The following is a 19,714-nucleotide window of genomic DNA, read 5'->3' as shown; positions in this document are numbered from 1 at the left end:
ATTTTATGGGGGAAGTAATTAGGAAAATATAATAATTTAGCAGCCGGTAATTGGGCTCAATGTTGTAGAGCCATAGATTGAGATGGTAAATGCGTTGGTTACTGGCTTGCCCGGTTCCCCTTTTCTTTTCTTTTTTTTCTTTTTTTTTTTTTTAAATCTAAAGGTGAGAAGGCTTTTCTGGCTTAAACCCCCAAAATCCAGATCCCAAAACCCTGGGCGCAGTGCGAAAGAGGGCCATCTCTCTCCCATTTCTCTTCGGCGTCCTCACTCCTCTTCGTTCAGCCGCCCATCCATGGCCGCCATCGCCAGTAGGACTATGCTTCGCTCCGCCACCACTTCTGCCCGGACTGTGGCGGCAAAAGTGGTTACTGGGGCCAAGTCGAAGCCCTCTTCCTCCCCCTTCCGCATCCCTGCTCAAAAACCCCTCTCCGCTCGCTTCTTCAGGTATTAAAACTTTAATTGCAATTAATTTTCTAATTTCTGCATTATGTTTACTCAGCATTCAGTAATTCTCGAACGAGAAGATGGGGATATGTTCTTGTGTGGTGATTGTACGTGGGGCTATTTATCTTACTATTGAGGTTTTGGTTTTAATAGAGTTCAAAAAAATATAGAAGTCGACTCTTTAAAGTCTATTTGTATGAAGCCGGCTCCTCAGAAGGCAAATTCTAAGTAGTTTGAGAAGTGGATTTTGAAGAGGAAGTCGACTTCCATTTTCCACAGGTTTGCTGCCTGCCTTCACTTGATCTTATTCCCATGATACATTACATGAAAAATGAAAAAAAAAAAAAAAAAAAAACAGATTCCAGATTACGAGAAAGAGTGCTATAAAACTGTTATTCTTATCAGAAGAAAGCCAAGGAAACAACAGATCACAGAGTAAAAAATTAATCTTCTCGGAACATGATGGTTACAAACTCAAGCACACTGCTCATTGGACTTATTTATAACCTCCCACAACGATGAATAATTCTTCAAAATTTAGGCAAAATTTAACTTATGAGGCAGTCAACACTTGCAAAATTTCCCTCGAAGGATAGCAGAGCAGTTATAATAGCCGGAGAAAGAGGAAACAAAATTTAGTGAAAAAAGGCGCATAGGGCAAAAGCGATACTGATTAAGAAAGGAGAGAATGAGAAAGGAAGGAAGAGGCAGAAGATTGCATCAGTTGAAGAAGGCAGAGGGAGAAGATTGGGCTTGTTGAAGGAACAGGTGCCAAGATAAATTTAGTTGAAGGGAAGAAGAAATAAATTTTTTGTCTTGGATAACATAAGTAAACTTCCATGGTTTTGGAAATCTATAAAAACCAGCAAGGTTTTCTACTTTTTAATAAAGAAGCACCGTTTGGGTAAATAATCCCATGTACTTGTATTCCCAGGTCACCAGTTGAAATGAGCAGTGTTAGCATGGAATCGATGCTTCCTTATCACACTGCAACAGCTTCTGCATTGCTAACTTCAATGCTTTCCGTTTCGCCGCGGAGCTACGGTTGGACTCTTGAAGGTGATATTCTAATTGAGTTAATTTAGTCGTAATTATTTGTGTTTTCATTTGCTCTTGGATTGGAAATAACCTAGTGGTGTTAAAGCTCTTCGCACTCTTGTGTGTTAGGATGACGGTTCACTTCTAATGATCTGAATTCCATCCAAACCTTTTCCTTGCAAAGAAATAAGAAAAAAAAATGCTTGTTATATTTCGTATGATCTCTATAGTAATCTAGTGAAGTTTTTCAAAGTTATCTGCAATCTGGAGATTGGTTGTCAAAGTTGTGATCCCATTTTCTTTGAGTAAATGGTCTTTATACCTTTCCAAATTTTAAAGTGGTTGTTTTCTTTTCCGTATTTTATTGCATATAATATTCTGGATCTATTCTTTTGATTTTCTTTGATTTGGTCTTTATGTAGTTACCTGGACTTCGTGAGATAGAGATATGGCTGCAAGGTAGCAGGTTGTTAAGAAATTTCACAGTTGGAGGATTTAAATTGTCTCAATTCTTTGATTTTGGAACTCTGTCCATCTGTTTCTGTTGAAAGAGGGACATGATCCCAATTTAGATTCTTTCTTTAAGTATAAAAAGACATACTTGAGAATGTTAAATATTATTGTCAAGTACATTTGGGTTCTAATGTGGATAACCCTTGGGATGAAGTTAGGTAAATCGCGTATTAATTTCACAATTTGCTGGTGGGGCCTTTTTCTTCATTCTATTTTAGTATTCTGTGGTCCCTCCCCTCTCAAAATAAAAGAGTGCATATTCTTTTTCATCTTGTAGGGCAGGAGAGGACTAGATGAAGATTTTAAAGGAGGTGCAGTGATTTGGATTTCTTTCTGTTACATTGAACTGTGACGTATTTTCTCATTGTTTTCTGCAACTTGTGAGAGAGCTTCATTTCTAAAATTTAATAGGACTTCTTTCTTCCCTTCCAAAAGTTTATCTTTAGTACGCATTATGGAAGACTATTTCCTACAACTTATGGATCAGGATCCAAGAACACCATAGGGTCATATTTCAGTATGAAAGCATGTAGGTATATGTCCCTTGAGTATATTAACTGTTGTACCATTATGTGGATTTGGTTTAGGGGTTGTAAAAGTCGACAGAAATATTGGATCTGATGCTCTTCATTAGTCATTTCATTTTTTTCCTTCTATTACAATGCCAACAGATTTGCTCTAATGTTGCTTTTTCATGTTAATGGTTAGTAAAATATCATATTTGAGCAATGCAATAACAGAATCAAATCATCTGAGGGACCAAATCTGGTTTTGTGTATAATTTTTACCTTTTCCATTGCAGTTATTTGATCATATAAGGATCATGCTAATACATGGTATTCACTCAGATTGCAACGATGATGTATGATGATTGGATGTCCAAGCGAAGTTTTTATCCATGTGCTGTAGGAGAGAGCACTGGATTAGCTCCAGAGGAGAAATAATATTATTCTAGATGTTGTTTTCTTTTGAGTGCCAGCCTTACTTTGTGTAAAACTACAAATGTGACATTAGTCAAGTTTGTTTTCTGGGAGCCATGTTTTATTACATTTTCAGCAATGAATTTAGAGAGGTTCTGTATAGACTAGATTAAGAAGATTATTTGATATATACTTTAGGAAATGTGAAATTTGTCTCCTTGCTTGATTTGGATCGCTAATACTGGTTTTAACTGTTGGAAAGATATCATTAGTGTGATATCAACCTATAATGGTGCAAAGAGTTGCAGAAGTGTACAGGTCAACATGTCATTATCTGGATTCATGACTGGGAATGTTACCAATCACTTTAGCATAGTCATGAAACTAGTTGTTCTACTCCTGTTGCAACTTAAATGATTAAGATTTTTTTGGCTGCAGAGTTTCCATATTTGTGACTTTTTGTGACTTGGTTTTTTTCTTTTTAGGGCTGTGATTACTGATCATTGGTTGACATTCGGCATGAAGATTTTCTTATGATCTTTCTGTCTTATCCATGTCAAAATTAGTATAGTATCTTTACAAGACTCAGTTAATGAGCAACTTCGATACATGTTTCATGTTTTCGTTGCATCTTCTAGCTTTTCATTCTTGTGGAGGGACCTATTCATTTACATGACCGTGTATAAGATCCATTTTTTCTTCTGTTGTAGATGGATGACTGTTTCAGTGATTTGGATTGCGGTGCATTATCGTCATAATTCCATGGATGTCAATGGAAAGTGTAACCATCTGTAGGGAAATTATTTTGCTTGTTCGTATCTGGAATTCAAAGGTCAACCTAGTTTATGATAGTCTTAAAGTAGCCTCCTAAACAAGGAGGAACCATTTGTCTTTTCCAGGGCAGCATGTTATGCCTCCTTTATTCTGAAAATGCTAGGGTTATTTCTTTTCCTGTTTATTCTTGATGTAGAGTCAACTTCCTTTTGTGGGGATTGGGGCTTTTCAAGGTACTCGTGTGGGGCAATTTTAGAGCTGTCTTTCCATGATCAGATATTCCAGAAACATTGTGCTCATTGCTTATTGATGTTTAGAGTAAAGGTATGGCACCATCTTTGACATAGAATATTTGATGCTTAACTACAGAAACCCGCAGGTTGTGCTTTGTCGCGCATAGGCGTCCATCCTTTCCCCGCTGAAAAACGTTCCGATTGTAACTAGGATTTGATAACCTTTATGGTCGAGTTTTTCCTCGTAAGGAGTCTTGCCTACCTTCGCATAATCACCTTTGACAAGATGATCATTCGTATTTAAGAATCAATTAATTGCCTTCTATCATCGTGTGTATTATCGGAAATACTCTCCAGCAATTTCAATCAAAAGTAGCTTAAGGTGGTGATACAAGAGTAAATAGTCAAAATCATCATTAAACTATTTAAAATGATATGAGTTGGTCATTGAATGTTTTTTGGGCAAAGAGATCACTCAATTTCCTAAAACGAATCTGTAGGATCAATTTAACCAATTTAGCCAATAAATCAATCGGAAAAAAAGCAAACTTGACCTATTATTGTGGGTTTCCAACATTAAAAATGTCAATATCTAATTGACAATTTTTTTAAAAGAAAAATCAAACTTTAGGAGTTAATCCAAATTTTAGCAAAACTTCATAGGAGGATAATGTAAATAACATAAAAAACCATCAACACATCATCTTTTTCCTCTTTCACCCGCTGCTACTATCGCATAACCCTCTGGTACACCCTCTCTAGTCAAAGCAACCAGATCTGGTCGCGAGGGAAGCAAGGAAAAGAAGGGAATGGGAAGGGAGGAGAGGGGGTGCAAGGGGAAGGAGGAGAGGGGGGGCGGAAGGGAGAAAAGAGGAAGAGGAAGTGGTGATGATTGGGAAGGAGGAGAGAAGGGAGGAAGAGGGGAGTGATGGTGGCATGAGAGGTGGTAGAGGAGGGAGAGGGGAGAAGGTGGTGGAGGTGACAAGTTGGCAGAGGGTCTTGCTACGTCAAGAATGGAGATGAGACCGAGGTGGCATTCTTTGAACATTTTTTTGCCCCTAAAAACTTGCAATTCAGGTTAATTTAGCAGAAAGTGGTCTAAATGATTCGTTTTAGGAAATTGAGTAAACCTTTTTAGCCAAAAAAAGGAGTTGAGTAACCAACTCATGCCATTTTGACTAATTTAATGACTATTTTGGCCATTCTGCGGTGATGCAAAGGTCATGATACACTGAAATGCCCACTATAAAACTCTTAAAAGTCAACATGTTTCAGATCCAATGCTCGAATGAGCATCAGTAACTCCAAAAGTCTCGAATGAGCATACAAACAAGACTCCAAGGAGGCCGCCAAGACTCAAATGAGCATCAGTAACTCCAAAGTCTGAGGTAAGTCGATGGATGCAAAGAAAAAACTAAAAGCAACTTATCTATTGGTGCAGAAACCCTTCCTTCAGATGAGGTGTTAGAATCTAGCGCCGAAATAAGCTAACATGATACAAACACAAAAGCAAATGAAAAACAAAAATAGCAAATTTCACTCCACCAAAACAGTAAAAGAAAAAGGATAACTAAAAATTTGAAACAGCACAACTTGGAGAGAAGTACAAAAACTGAATTAAACACAACTTGGCAAACTCTCTGCAGTCCACATTCTTGCCAGGCAGAGTCAGTTAATATTCTTTTTAACATACAAACTACAACATATAATATTAGATTAGTCCTATCACATGTTAATAATAAGAAAATACTCTACTGATTGAGTGAGCTTGTATACCAATATACCCATAGACAAACAAATCATTACCCAAAATAGACTTGGTGACAGAAAATCATGAAACAAATTCAAGATTCTTCGGCTACATTCACCAACTCATACTCTACCAAGGACAAATTGTTGTCTTCTTTAACTGCAAATTTTGCAGGTTCTGTCACCTCAATGCGGCCCCATTTATCAACAGCTAGCCTCATCGAACCCTTGAACATGTCAATTTTTGCATTGCGAAGGATGACAGTATTGCCTGGCTTCATCAATTCAACTGCAATGAATAAAACAGTCAGGAAGCTCACTCTTCTTCTAGCTAGAAGTTAACAATTTATAAAATGCCTGAACTCTTTTAGCACAAGAACACAACCTTCAAAGTAAGTCATATATTCTAATAAGCTGACAAAGCAACATGTTCACTTAGCCGCTGCAAGTATGTAGTCCCCTAAATGGCAATGAAAGTAAATAACCCCACTAGAATAAACAAGGGGATGAAATTCTAGAAATCAAGCACTTCAAATTGAAAACACAAATGCAAGAAGCATTACAAATTAATACCATTTCCACAAACACTGCAGCCATTATGCTGGGGACGTAAGATGACAACAAAGTGAAAATCATAAATTTTTCGGTCCATTTAGTCAAGTATAATGTGAAAGACATCTAGTTCAGTCACAAATAGCCCCCTAACATAACCTCACCAAATTGGCCTAAAAAACGCTGACAACCAGGGAGGAACATAAGGTTAAAGACTATCAGCTGTATTGCACCATCAGAAGTTCTACAGCTAGCGCACCTAACCCTTCAAGCAGGAGCTTAAAATGACAAACAAATAACAACTCGACAAGTCAAAATAAATTCAAGAGAAATTCAGCCCTTCTCATCTAAGTTTGAGTTTTTGGTGACATTATTATTATTTCTTTTTAGGTCTGAAAATCAAAGGATGCATATCTTCTCATTAAACGAAAAGACATTTCAGCGTGAAAAAATCATCAGAAAACAGTGTTTAAACATTCAGATATCTTGCACAACATACACAGCTCATATTGTAATTTCCCACATTTGAAACATTGTCTACGCACAAAGTAAAAATTTTGAATGAATATATCATCAAATATTACTAAATTTACACCGAGTGAACCAAGGTGCACACCTATTCGGTCTCCTTTCCGCCGAGTACTAATTATTTCCTTGACTCCATACCGTACAACAATAACTAATCCACCTTAAATTCAGACCGGCAAGTAATTCACCAAACCCAAGAACTAACCAAGCACCTCACCACCCCCCCCCCCAAAAAAAAGAGAGAGAGAGAGACCGGGGAAAAAGCAAAAGAATAAATAAATAGATAAATCATCTAAAACCTTTTAAAAAAATTTTAGATTGGACCTTGCTCGTTACGGGCAGTGAAGAGAATAGTTCCCGTTTCATCACCAACAAGACACTCAGCGATGCGACTGGGCTGCTGTTGTTGGAACGATGGACCACGAAACGACGATGGGTTTCGGGGCTTTTTATTCAGAACAGTGTTGGATTCCAAGACCTTAACAGTTAAAGTGTGCCCAGCTGTCCCAGGTTTCAAATGATCCACCTTTACAAACACTGGTTTTCTTAATCCCGGCTTCGCAACAGCATTAGCTCCTCCTGCTCCGCCGCCGCCGCCGCCCCGCCTGGAATGTTGATAGGTTGCTGGGCCTCTGCTTGCCATTGACTTGAGATGAGATGTTGGTTGTCGAAAGATAGATATATATAGAAAGGGGGTTTTGGCGTAGGCGCTTCTGTTAGAACGAGGAGGAAAAAGCCCTAACCCTAATTTTGAGGCAATTGAAGGGATAGAGGATTTGACTCCCAATTTGGGCGATCAAGCGACGGTTAAAAGCAAAACGGAAACTGAAATAAAATTGTACGACGTCGTAAAAGTCACTTCTAGTTCCTAGTTACTCTTCCTGCTTATGACATTGCGTAATTTTTGAGTTCTTGAAATTTATCAGTTTTTTATTTTTTGCCCTTTTTGTTGGGTTGGGCCCCAACTCTTGGACCTCCCGCATCTTTTCACTGGGTTTCAAGGACCAATCGCTTGGACGAGAATTGGCGAACCCATTTGAATATAAAAAGTTTTTTGAGTTTTTGTAGACAAATATACGTGTAATAATATAAAGATTAATCTTCTATATACTGACAGTGTATACACTCTTATCATTAGATATATGACATATAATATATGTATTATGTATCCAACTGTAATAATATATATATCATTAGTGTACATAAGATTTACTCATAATATAATATATTTAAGATAAAAAGATAATTAAAAAAATATGTGTAACAAATTTTTTTGCAAAAACTTACCATCCAAATGTCATTGTTACTTCTGAGATATGATTAAAATTTCCTTAGTGTATCTTTTAAGAGGGCAAAAACTATTTTTCATTTTTTTGTGGTAGTTAACATATACTCTACTCTTTTTACCATGACCTCCCTATCTTATTAAACCAACTTTTTTCTTTGCCAAGCAAATCCCTATGTTGTCTTGGATCAATTATTGCACTTATTCCATCTCAAAGATGATTTATCTCTATTAACATGATATTTTAAGTGTTTATAAAAGCCAAATAAGGTCCTTTGTTTGATGAGTCAACTACCCAAGACAAAAGTAAATTATGTTTTATATCTTTTAGTTTTGCGAGTCAAAAAATATCTTTTAGTTTTGTAGTATCAATTCAATAATGATTTTAACGTAACATGTAATTTCACTTGACTGAGATTATTTGATTACTATGACAAACTAAAATATGTTGAACATTTGTTGCAATGTGTTATTTTAAAGTCTCTAATAGCAATTTGTTATTATAAAAGTCTCAGTACTAGAGTAAAAAATTCTCCAAGAGACTTTAAAATATTTCGATTGTAAATTTATGTAAAATCATAGTGTAAATTTGATTAAAAGCATATTCTATTAGAAAAAAGAGTTCAAAATCATGTCTATTTAATATAGTAGTTAAACACAATAAAAATATATGTCTTACGTATTTTAAAGAATGCATCTTGGAGAATTTTAAAAAATTGTTACTAAAACAGCTTATTTAAAATATTATATATGAGACAAAATTATAATTAAAGAACATCTAAAAAGAATCTTACTTTTATTACGTTTCTTTTGAAACATAGCAAAAGATTTAAAATTTCATAAACTTCATCTATGACATAATTAAGAACATATATGACATATTATGAACGGATTAGACTTCTCTCCATTGCATTCGAGAAAATTTCTCTCCATTATATCATAATAAAATTTATTTTTGAAAATCAACATAATTCATAATATTTTTTTTCATCACTTTTACTAACTATACATAAATTTTGTACAAAATTGACTCAGTTTTACTCTTTGATTAATCATTATAAATTTTGTTACAATTTTGACTCTTTTTTCACCATTTAAATACTTTGTGTAAATTGAAAGTTAAAGTATTCTCAAAAGAATGTTAATTTTTAATATGTTAATCTAGATATTAAAAGAAAAATAATGACAAAGTCAGATAACTTTATAGAGTTACTATAAAATTTTATATATAAATAAATGAAAGGAACAATGGAAAGAAATTACTATAACGCGTTATAAACAAGTATTCACACACAAAGTCGAGAAATCTTTAGTTTAGTGATTGCAATTGAAATTTCAAAAATTAGAGGTTCGAGATCCCTTTTTTTTTTTAATATTCTACTCCTTCCCTGCTAAAAAGGATAAAATAAAAAAATAAAGTATTGACACACCAAACATATATTGATTATTTCTGGTCCACAAACAAATCTTATAGTACATCCAACGCTTTAGGGGGTTTGTATTTTAGTATGCAAGCTAATAAGTAAAACAAAAAAAATCTCAAACCACTAATAATTATCCACAAAAAAAATCTAATCCAAAATTCCGACAATTTCTGATTTAGTCACTTTGCTGTCATCTCCACCCACTCCTTACACTTTGCCTTTTATAACAAATACCGCTCAGAGATGAGATGAATGTGCGCCACCAAGACTACCTCAAGGTTCAAGCCTGGGAAAACAAAAATAAAACACTACAATCCCACCCCAGATTGGTTTTTAAGCTCAGCCTATTGAAACAAACTAAAAAAAAGAAAACGAATAATAAACAAGATCATTGTCACCTTAATACATACAGACAGAGAAGAATGGAAAAGTTGGAAATTATTTGGTAGAAGACTTTTTTTTTTTTTTAAAGAATAGTACCTTGCTTAAATATTAGTCATATTTTAGCTGGACCCTTTTCTTCTTTCTTCATTTTTATTCCTTTGCTCTTCATGGACTCTGATTTCTGGACCTCTCGCCTCGCGGCTGCTAAGCGCCAATTCAACTTGCAGCATCACCATCATCACAGCCATAGCAGCCAACATCAGAGCTCTCAATTGGGTTGGTATTTATATTTCATTTCTGAATAAATATTTGTTGTGTTTTCTTTGAGTGATCTGAAACATGTTTTGGCTTTATTTTGTGGGGATGGCCGCGTTGAATTTTTCAGATCGGTTAAATATTGATGATTTCGAGGTGGAAGAGGAGATTCGACCCGATTTTCCATGCCCGTATTGTTACGAAGACTTTGATATTGCATCCCTTTGCTCACATCTTGAAGATGAGCATTCTTGCGAGTCCAAAGTTTCCGTGAGTTTTCTTTTTTTTTTTTTCTTTTTTAATATTTGCTACCTTTTGTTTCTGGGAAATGTGCTGATCACTCTCTTTTGTGTTGTCAAATTCTGATCTTTGTTGTACTTTTGTTCAAATTTGGTAATCTTGGCGCTGTAAATGAAAAAAAAAGTGATTTTAGGATTTGAAAAGGGATTGGTGCATGCAAATTTGAGCTTAGAGTTATATTCTGCTAATTTCTGTCTTTTTTGCCATTTTAGTGAAGGAAATGTTGGCTAAATGGGTGAAAAAGTAAATCTTGACTCTATTTAGTAGGTTGGGACGTCACCATCTTGGGTATTTATTTGGTTTGTATAGGCTCTAATACTTTTGTCTGCACATTATATAAGGAAGCAGAGTTAGGTTCAGATTTATTGCCAAAGGATATGTTTTGACCCTTTTTCCCCCTTTCTTGGGTGTGCTGCTTTTTGCTTTGGGGTTCGGATGAGGGTCGAAAGCATTGGTTTGGCGGGGGTTAGGGTGCAAGAGATTGAGGCATTGAAGGGAGTATAAATTAATTTTGTGTGAATTAATGAAACCACCTTTCTGTGGGTTTGAAGACTGAATCTGAACCTCCTCTGACTTCCTGAGTCCTGACCAATTGCACCAAACCTTTTGGGCATTTCTCTTATTCTTGTTTCCTCAAATTTGTATATTTCATTGTTGTGCATGAGAGGCATGAGTTTTGGGTAATTCTATTCAGGCTATATCTACAGTATAACCTGGTTTAAATGCGAAGGGAAGGAGAAGAGTTAAATCACCAGCACAGTGGAAACCTAAGGCTGGGAAGGATTCTCAAAACTTTTTCTTGGGGGTGGGGGGAACATTTGACTCTCCTAGGCTAGAATTTTGGAGATAGTCTAGGGCAGAATTTTCCTTAGTTTTCCTGGTCAGTAAGAAGCTAACTGTGGTTATGACTATTGGTTGTTTTCCATATCATTATGATAACTTTGCTAGATGGACGCAATATCTGGTAAATGGTATGCATGTTAACCCTTTCTTTTGGAAATATTTTAATTTTGTTGTCAACTCTTTTCTTTCTTGCAGTTGGCTATTATAGTTGCAATGAGCTTGCCACTAATCAGTTATAGGGGTGTTGAAAAAAATCCAAAACTAGAGGTGTTCTATAGGGTCATATATATGCCTGTTGCAAGTTAAAACAGCTTCAACAGCTGTTGTCACTGGTCTGGGTCACGGTTTTTCAAATGCTAGATAAAGTATGTAGTTTGCTAAATCCTTCACTAATTGGAAAGACATAATTCATTGTAGGAGTGCTTTTATGTTTAATGACTCACCTGAATGCATGGTAGTGTTGAGTAAATTTCCTATTTCCCCTTGTGCTTTACTGAAATGTTAATGGTTTCCAGGGATTTATACTTCAATTGTGGTCTAAGCGCTTGGGTTATCACAATTAGGTTGGTAAAAAAAGCACTTCCGGGATACAATTTATTGAACTCTGCCATTAGTCTGTTTGTTAGTAAAAGAGGGTGGTTGCCAGTGTGAGAGACAGCAAGAGAGTTTCCGTCTTCCATGCATGTATTCTTCTGTTGGATGCTTTTTGTATCACTTACTATTTTTTATTTAGTATTAACTTTAAAATGAAGACTGTCATAATGAATTCACATTTTTCTTGCAGGTTTGTCCAGTTTGCTCTATTAAAGTTGCAAGAAACATGCTGAGTCATATCACGTTGCAACATGGACATTTATTCAAGATATCCTTTAAAGTGGAACTTTTATATTCATATTCTATTGGCTTCATAGTAAACCTTCACATTACATAGTTAAAGCTGCATTATAATGAACAATTTGCTCGTCCTTCGATCATTTCATTATTTCTTTAACTTAAGATTACTTGCAGCGACGTCGTAGACTACGTAGAGTTGCAGTTCCCAGTAGTCAGGCACTCTCTCTGCTGGGGAGGGATCTTAGGGAGGCCCATTTACAGGTTCTTTTAGGTGGCAGTGGGTACCGATCGAACAATGCAACCTCATCTGGTGCAATGGCTGATCCACTACTTTCTTCTCTTGTTCTGAATTTTCCTGCATCTGAAGCGGATGAAATTTCAAAAACTTTGGTGTCCAGTATTGAGGACACATCAACGAAGTCCATGCCATTACAGCATACATGGAAATCGAGGTAGCTTAATCAGTATGTTCAAGTAGTTTATGTCTATATTATACACTAATTTGGAGATTACTGTAAGTCACATAGTTTCCACGACTAGAATACATGCATGCCACAGTATGTTTTAGAAGTGAATGGAAGAACCAGCTAGGAGCATAAGCATAATGGTATTCCATTTATAGGAAATGAGATGCTATGAGAAGAACACAAAGCTTAATTCCTTACCTTTAGTAGTTGCTCTATTTTCTTGTTGAAATTGGCCAATGATGGGCTGGATAGAGCTTGGATGAAGATTAATTATCTAGGTTGTTTGTTGATTTTGTAGTTCCTGCATTAATAGCTTGCAATTTTTAAGGCAGTATATCTCTAACTGCAGAAAGGAGTAAATAAATCCAAAATCTATAAGAGTACGTTGATGTAACTTAAATATTATAGCTGTAATTCTACTTGTTATGATTGATAAGTCTTCATGTGCTGTAGAACTGGCGCCCCTTGCCACAATGATTCATCATGAGGAATGGAAATGGAACAAATATTTTAGTTGCACCCATTAACTTGGCTTGGTGATGGTTTATAGCTTAAGAGAGTTACCAAAGAACCGCTTTTTAATTCAGTTGACTTGATATTCTAGACATATTTTGCTTGACTTTGGCCAATGGTCCTCCACAACTTTTGTTTACTTCCAGATTTATAGGAGGACTACTGAGCGTTTGAGATGCCATTTTCTATTCGCTGACAGGTCAATGAACTGTAAGAGCACTAGGCACCCAAAGCTAACTTGCCATTCATTTGGAGCATGCTTTGTCTGGTCGATCTGTTAGCATGAATGAATGAATCCTGTATGGATGGTGTCATGCATACACAGCTTCAATCTAGGACCACCCATTACTTAGTGCAATTTTTGTTTGAAGAGTCAAAACTGCAGGAGGTTAGGGGCTTCAAACCCTTACAACTGCATGACATTTTCTACTATGGTAAAAAATAAGACAAGATAGTATTGTTAAGCTTCAGTATTCAATCTTCGAGGAGTCTTTATGTTGTTCACCGCCTCAGGAAATGATCTTTGAGTTCCTGTATCTGTAACTGCAGACGGCTGTTTTTCATGATTAATTTTGTAAGGAAGCGAAAATGCTTAAACCTTTAAGAAAGTCCTCATTATTTTCCTGAGTTTAATCTTTGGGAAGAAAATTAAACAGCTCTGAGATGTTTTGTGGTATACAAGGAACAGAGCAACATGAGTTCTATCATTTCAATTCCAAGACTCATTTAGTAAAAGCAGAAGAGGGCTGGATAAGATCTTGGTCTTGTTTTATTACATAATAACAAAGGCTGTTTATAATGCTCACTTTTGGGTTTCATTTTGACTTGATGAAGACGTGGATTAATGAAAGAATTATCCCAGATAAAGCTTGATTTGCAGCCGTAGTAAAACGTAATAGATAATGTGAACTGAGGAACTTTCTTTATTTGTCTATAATGCCTTACCGTGAGTTGCTTTTTTGTATTCCTGCAACTGTTGTCTCTTGTCATACAATCTTTCTACATGTCTATCCACCACTTTTCTTTATCACCTATGTAACCATCTTTGCAGTTTCGAGTCATCCTTAAGTCACGAAGAGCGAGAAAAAAGAATGAGACAAGCTACTGGGCGAGCTGTTTTCGTTCAAGATCTGCTTGCCTGTACCCTGTTAGCCGAGTAACTGAAGCAGTCTGTCTCTGTAATTTGCAAAATAATGTTGAAATTAAGCTGAATTTTACAAGGATAATTGGGTCTGGACCTAATGATTCCTAATTCTTAACCACCCAATCCATGTTCTCATTTGAATCTTTCCCTTATCTGGTGAAGTATGAATGTCTTCTTTTAAGCTTCTCTTTGCAGGAGCACCTGTTATATTGAGATGCAAAGATTATCTCATGAGTACCCATTCTGGTTTTTATCTTCTTTTTCATTAGACTGTTAAATTTGCTTCTCACTTCTCTGTTTAAAGTATGCATTTAGAGTATGGGTGGAGGCATGAGGATTCAGTTACACTCAAGACATAAAAAGGACGAAAGCAACAGGACTCGGGTGGATGCATTACCTTAAATGTGTACTCTTGCAAACTTACAAGGTATAAATGCTATTATGTAGTTTCCAAGAAAGATCATGTTACCTGTGTTGTACTTATTGTAGAAATTCTCTTGTCCGGTTCTCTGTCTTCTACTACTGCTCCATTTGTTTCTGGACAAAGCGGAAACAAATATACAAGGTAGAAACAAAGAGAAGTTAAAGCTTATGCTACCAAAGAATGGTTTCCTTATCAGTTTGCCTTGTTCTACATCCATTCCTCTCTCTCTCTCTGGGCCAAAATTGTGGTGTCTTGTGTCTACATGTTTTAGGTGTTAAAAATAGAAGGGTGTGCCTTTGATCATCACTCTGTTTCCATTTAAATTTGCTTCATATTTCCTCGTCAATTAGGCAATTACTGGTAGACCGATAACGGACTGGATTTGAGGACCTGAGTTGTTAATTATATTGGATCGCATTACAGGATTTTTGCCAGCTGATTCGACCTGCAAACGAAACCAGGCATTAAACTTTGCTTCATTGAGAATGAGTGTGTTTGGATTGGAGATCATTTGAAAATATTATTTGAAATAATACTATAGTACTTTTTGTGATGTGACGTATGTTAAATAAAAATATGGTTAAGAATATAAAAAAAAAAGTTCGAAAAAATGCAAGTAACAAATTTTTGTGACAAATAAATTCATATCCAACTTATGATTCTGTTTCCACCCTACTTTGCTGTTGTACTGAACGTTATCAGTTACCGGTAAAAATAGCAGCAAAAATGTGCTTCCCCACCGATATGGGATGTGCTTGACTTCATGGCTTACTGTGCTAACTATTAAAAGACAGAATTTTGCCTATCCTGAGCCTATAAAACGTCAGGTATCACTCTTTGTATTTTGCAATGTAGCATGCTTAGTAAGACACTAAATGTTCCCTTGCAACAGAAATTGTGCATTACCAGAAAGGAGCCACAATTTTTACGCTTCTTGTATCACCAATTTAATAAGGAAAAAATTTTTAGTAAACATTCCCAAACAAGAAAAAGTTGGCACAGAACTGAACAAGAAGAAAAAAATGGTAAAAGCAATAGAGAAAAATTACCAATAGTGGATAAAGTGCACCGTGAAAGTAGAATATTCCTAAAGTTCAGGGTATTGCATTGCAGATCTTCACGGAACTTACTAGTTTTAGTGCTCTTGCGAGGAGCTGCATCTTGATGCTCAGGCCATTGACCTTCATGCGAGCCAACAGGTGGGCACTGTTCATCATGTAGCCCTTTTTTTCCCTTCGATAACAAGATAAGGTTTTTGAAGCTTCTTCAAAGCATTATCCATTAGCACCATACTTTCTTCAGAATTCTGGGACGATAGCTTCACATTCTTCTCCCTCTCGATCCTCCGCATACGCTTGTCTTGTTTAGTTTTACCAGGCCTCTTCCCTTGAAACTTATAACAAAGTTGGCGAAAAGCTTCTTTTTCATTCATGACATTTCCAAGCTCATCTCTTCTCTCAATGATTATCTCCCTTTGTCCCCGATCATCATAAATCCCGCCAAGCTTGCTTGTTTTCGAGCCCGTTTTCGGATTACTCAATTCTTTAGTTTCCTTGAGACATCCTTGATCTAACAACAGCTTCAGGGCTCCAGATAATCCCTTCCCAACAGAAACTTCACGCATTATTCCATCAGGGATTGCCTCCTCTCCCTTTTTGTGGGGATTTTCTTCATTCTTGCTCTCTTTGTCCTGCATGAAAACACAAGAATTTTGTGATTTTGGTTTTTCCACGTACTCTAAGGTCTGCATGATGATTTGTTTGATAATTAAGTTTCGGGGAGAACCTGCACTAAAATTAGAACAAAGAACGGAAAACAATCGATGCTATGAAAACGAACCTTTAATTGAGAATCTCTTTGGAGACGCTTAAAATCTGCTAAGATGTTTGGTTAGGGATATCGATTTTCTTGTTTTATAGACTCGACAAACTTTTCCTAGCCCTAGGATTTCGAGAAATCCAAGACAAATACTTCTAGTAATAGGAAAGAAGAGATTCTCTGAGACGAATCAGCAACAAGGCAGCTTGAGGAATTTGTTAGTTTTTACTTTTTAGGAAATAACTTAGGGACGTGGGCTCCAAGTTTCTAAAACGGTAATCAGCAATAAGGCAGTGCGAGGAATTTGTCAGTTTTTAGTTTTTAGGAAATTACTTGGGTACGTGGGCTCCAAGTATCCAGTGTCATCGGACTTTAATCTACAGCATGGGAAACAGGGAAAGATTAATAGCTGAAAAAAAAATGACAAATTATATGGTTTAACAATTATTTTATTGCTTCGTTACGAGACTATTAAGATTTTTTTTAAAAAAAAAAATTGTTCAAAACTTCCCTTACAGATCATCAAATGAACTTTTTCATCCTTCATTTTCTAAAATGTTAAATTCACATCTTTTATAAATTTAAGTCAGCAAAATTTAGTTCCAGCTTAATTTTTTGATAACTTTTTAGCTTAAAATCACCATTTGACTCACATGTAGACAATTTTTTACGTGCAAAAGGGTCATATTCCATTTTTGTAGTGAAAAAATGAATATGTATTAGGTCCTATCCCACTCTTTTAGAAAAAATGAATATGGTTTGGAACATATTCTACTTTTTTAGGGGTAAAAATAAATATGAATCGAATCATTTATTTAACTACAAATGGAATATAACTTTTTTATCCCTAAAAAAATGACTATGCATGAATCACGTAATGGATTCGAGGTAAAAAGTAGTCGGAAACTTGGATTGAGACCAAAATTTACTGACTTGCTATTTTGAACTTTTTTTTTTTTTCCTTTAGGGTACACAACTTTAATGCAATTCTCGTATTTAAGCCTGGTAGAATTGCACCACTTTATTTCGACCAAGAAAGAGTTGACTGGTATCTTCTTATAATCTTTTCTCTTCATTCTTCTCGTATTAACGCGAACAAGCTTACTTGTAATTAATTATCTCGTTCAACTTAAAGAACAGAAAACAATTAGAGCACTAAACAAACAAATAGATGACAGGTTGTTGAAGCCTGTACAATAATAAAACCTGCTCAAACTAAAGTTAATTCTGTAGATAGCGGTGAGCAGGGTCGAATCCACAGGGATTGGGAGTAATTGTTTCTTTTAGAGTCCAAAGTATGGGGGGTTTTGGAATAAATGCTAACTAAATAAATTAACTGCAGAAAATAATTAATTAAAAGAAATAACTAAGAGAAACTCTAGCCAAGGGTATACTTCAGAAATGGTTCATGCACTGATCATTGATGCAAAAATAATCCCAACATTTATTAATAGATTGGTTATAGTTGTTATGCACGCGATAAACAACCAACCCTTCCTTAATTTATCGATAGCTAAGGTACGACCGTTAGCTATTTCTCTAACCCAAAAACAACCCTAAGTACGACCGTAGGATTTAATTTCTAGATTGCATTAATAATTAGAAAGGCCCAATCCTAACCAACAAACACGCTACGAGGGTTTGTTTAAATTAGATCATATGCTCCCCTGACATAAACCCAATTACGCCAGTTGCTACTGAGGTAGAGATAACGAACAATTACGGATTCAATTACCCCTATTTAGCAAAAATAGCCTATATGAATAATTAATTATTGCGCACTAATCAATCATACACAAGGCCATAGCAATTAAAATCAAGGAACATATAAATACCAATAAATGAAGAAAATAATTAAAACAGATTCGATCTCACAGTAGTTGTCGAACCAAATCGTCAGTTGTCCCTTGACTAGAATTGTAGAATTAGTTCATAATTAATGAACTAAACCCACAAGAAATTGAAGCAAAGGCTGCGGCCATCAATTGGGAAGCTGGGCATTCAATAAAGAAAGGAAGCTACGAGAGTCCACTGAGTGTGTTTGCTTTTGTCCGACATTCGGAGAAGAGAAATTGAATAGGCAGAATCAAAAACAAAAGCTAAGCTTCTCAGCAATCTTCATACGTAAGAAAGAAACTAGCTAACAAAAACTAAGAAGAAAAGTCAACAACTACGGCTAAGCTACAAGACGAAAAGCTCTCCAATGTGCGGCGGCTCCCCTTCCGGAGAGGAAGAAGAAGACCCCCACTTCAGCCCTTCGTTCCTCCTTTTAATGCTGCGCTCTGCGAATTACCAAAAAGGACTTGTATCTCCTTGTTCCAAAAATGCCCTGGATGCCTGCTACTTGAACTCTTTCCTGATAACTGTCAAATCGGCACTTATTATGGTATTTTCGTTCTACTCCCTGAAATATATGTAAAATACTAAAAGTGAGTAGAAACTAACAATTAATCCAAATTGGGTCAGGTAATAGGAGAAATTAATAATAAAATAAATGATAAAATCGCAACCTATCAATTTCCCCCACACCTAAACCATGCTTGTCCTCAAGCATGAGAATAGTAAACAGATACCAAAATGTGATAATGGTCATTGCTCTATCCAACAAATTGCCAAGGTACCAAGAAAAATAAGAATCAAGCATCAATGGTCAAGTCCAAGAAACATCATTCCGGTTAGCTTCTAAACCACAAACTCCTCTAATTTTAAGTTAACTAATCTAAGAAAAAGGAATGATGCATAACATTTATCAGCAAATGGTCCAACTATTAACCAAAATCTCAACATTAAATCCATAATTCGGCAAGCTGACTTTTATTACACACTAACACAACCTTCACTTTTTTTTTCATATTTTTTTTCCCTACTTTTCTCTCTTTTTTTTTTCTCTTTTTTTTTTCTCTTTTTTTTTCAATAGTAACAAAAGACTTAGTCGCTAGCCATTTGAGCCTTTTGACGCGAACTTCAACATTGGCCGGATGAAGGAGCCCGGTTACTCAGCTTCTATCGCCACGTGACCACGTACTCATAGCAATTACTACTTTTTGACGCGAGAATCGACACTTTTGGTGAAAATCCCCGGTTACTCGGTAGTAAATACTAGCGGAGTACAGTCAAGTTTATTCATAGCTAAAAATCACAAAAACTCAATATAACACAAGAACCAAAAGAAAACTTGCATCAGCTAGCCTCATTTTCAAACATGGAGAACTAAAGTTAATAACCGGACCAATTCACATGAAAATGCCAATAATCATTCCCTATGCCTAGGA

At 35.9% G+C, this 19,714-nt stretch overlaps 4 protein-coding genes across 12 annotated transcripts; 2 read left to right on the top strand and 2 right to left on the bottom strand.

Annotated features, from left to right (window-relative positions):
* The first annotated feature begins 176 nt into the window (after window positions 1–176).
* Window positions 177–3,988, top strand: LOC113726060 (protein NUCLEAR FUSION DEFECTIVE 6, mitochondrial). 5 transcript variants are annotated; one of them, XM_027249546.2, is made up of 4 exons: window positions 177–444; window positions 1,379–1,503; window positions 2,273–2,306; window positions 3,626–3,988. In XM_027249546.2, the coding sequence occupies exons 1-3, from the start codon at window positions 293–295 to the stop codon at window positions 2,290–2,292; spliced, it is 297 nt and encodes a 98-aa protein (XP_027105347.2). In that variant the 5' UTR covers window positions 177–292; the 3' UTR covers window positions 2,293–2,306; window positions 3,626–3,988. The 5 variants fall into 5 exon arrangements, with proteins under 5 accessions (XP_027105347.2, XP_027105349.2, XP_027105346.2 ...); XM_027249548.2 differs by having other exon boundaries at window positions 3,401–3,988; XM_027249545.2 differs by lacking the exon at window positions 3,626–3,988 and adding an exon at window positions 2,844–3,141.
* A 1,527-nt stretch (window positions 3,989–5,515) lies between these two features.
* LOC113726059 (uncharacterized protein At4g28440-like) lies at window positions 5,516–7,539 on the bottom strand. The gene is made up of 2 exons (XM_072074402.1): window positions 7,076–7,539; window positions 5,516–5,960 (listed from the first exon to the last, which is right to left on the bottom strand). Exons 1-2 carry the CDS (start codon window positions 7,392–7,394, stop codon window positions 5,767–5,769), a joined length of 513 nt encoding a protein of 170 aa, XP_071930503.1. The 5' UTR covers window positions 7,395–7,539; the 3' UTR covers window positions 5,516–5,766.
* Window positions 7,540–9,549: 2,010 nt separating this feature from the next.
* On the top strand, window positions 9,550–15,177 carry LOC113726056 (protein DEHYDRATION-INDUCED 19). 5 transcript variants are annotated; one of them, XR_011839002.1, is made up of 6 exons: window positions 9,550–10,120; window positions 10,230–10,369; window positions 12,027–12,104; window positions 12,245–12,528; window positions 14,505–14,627; window positions 15,048–15,177. XR_011839002.1 is itself a non-coding variant. In XM_072074400.1 (5 exons), the coding sequence occupies exons 1-5, from the start codon at window positions 10,012–10,014 to the stop codon at window positions 14,557–14,559; spliced, it is 666 nt and encodes a 221-aa protein (XP_071930501.1). In that variant the 5' UTR covers window positions 9,550–10,011; the 3' UTR covers window positions 14,560–14,819. The 5 variants fall into 5 exon arrangements, 3 of the variants coding, with proteins under 3 accessions (XP_071930501.1, XP_071930502.1, XP_071930499.1); XR_011839003.1 differs by having other exon boundaries at window positions 9,552–10,120; window positions 14,516–14,627; XM_072074400.1 differs by lacking the exon at window positions 15,048–15,177 and having other exon boundaries at window positions 14,505–14,819.
* Window positions 15,178–15,837: 660 nt separating this feature from the next.
* LOC113726058 (SART-1 family protein DOT2) lies at window positions 15,838–16,320 on the bottom strand. The gene has a single exon (XM_072076750.1). It carries the CDS (start codon window positions 16,318–16,320, stop codon window positions 15,838–15,840), a length of 483 nt encoding a protein of 160 aa, XP_071932851.1.
* Between the last annotated feature and the right edge of the window lie 3,394 nt (window positions 16,321–19,714).

The sequence above is a fragment of the Coffea arabica genome, chromosome 2c, assembly GCF_036785885.1.
Source record: "Coffea arabica cultivar ET-39 chromosome 2c, Coffea Arabica ET-39 HiFi, whole genome shotgun sequence".
NCBI classification, from domain to species: domain Eukaryota; kingdom Viridiplantae; phylum Streptophyta; class Magnoliopsida; order Gentianales; family Rubiaceae; genus Coffea; species Coffea arabica.
The sequence above is the reverse complement of the archived record's forward strand: the minus strand, read 5'-3'. Positions and strand labels throughout refer to the sequence as shown.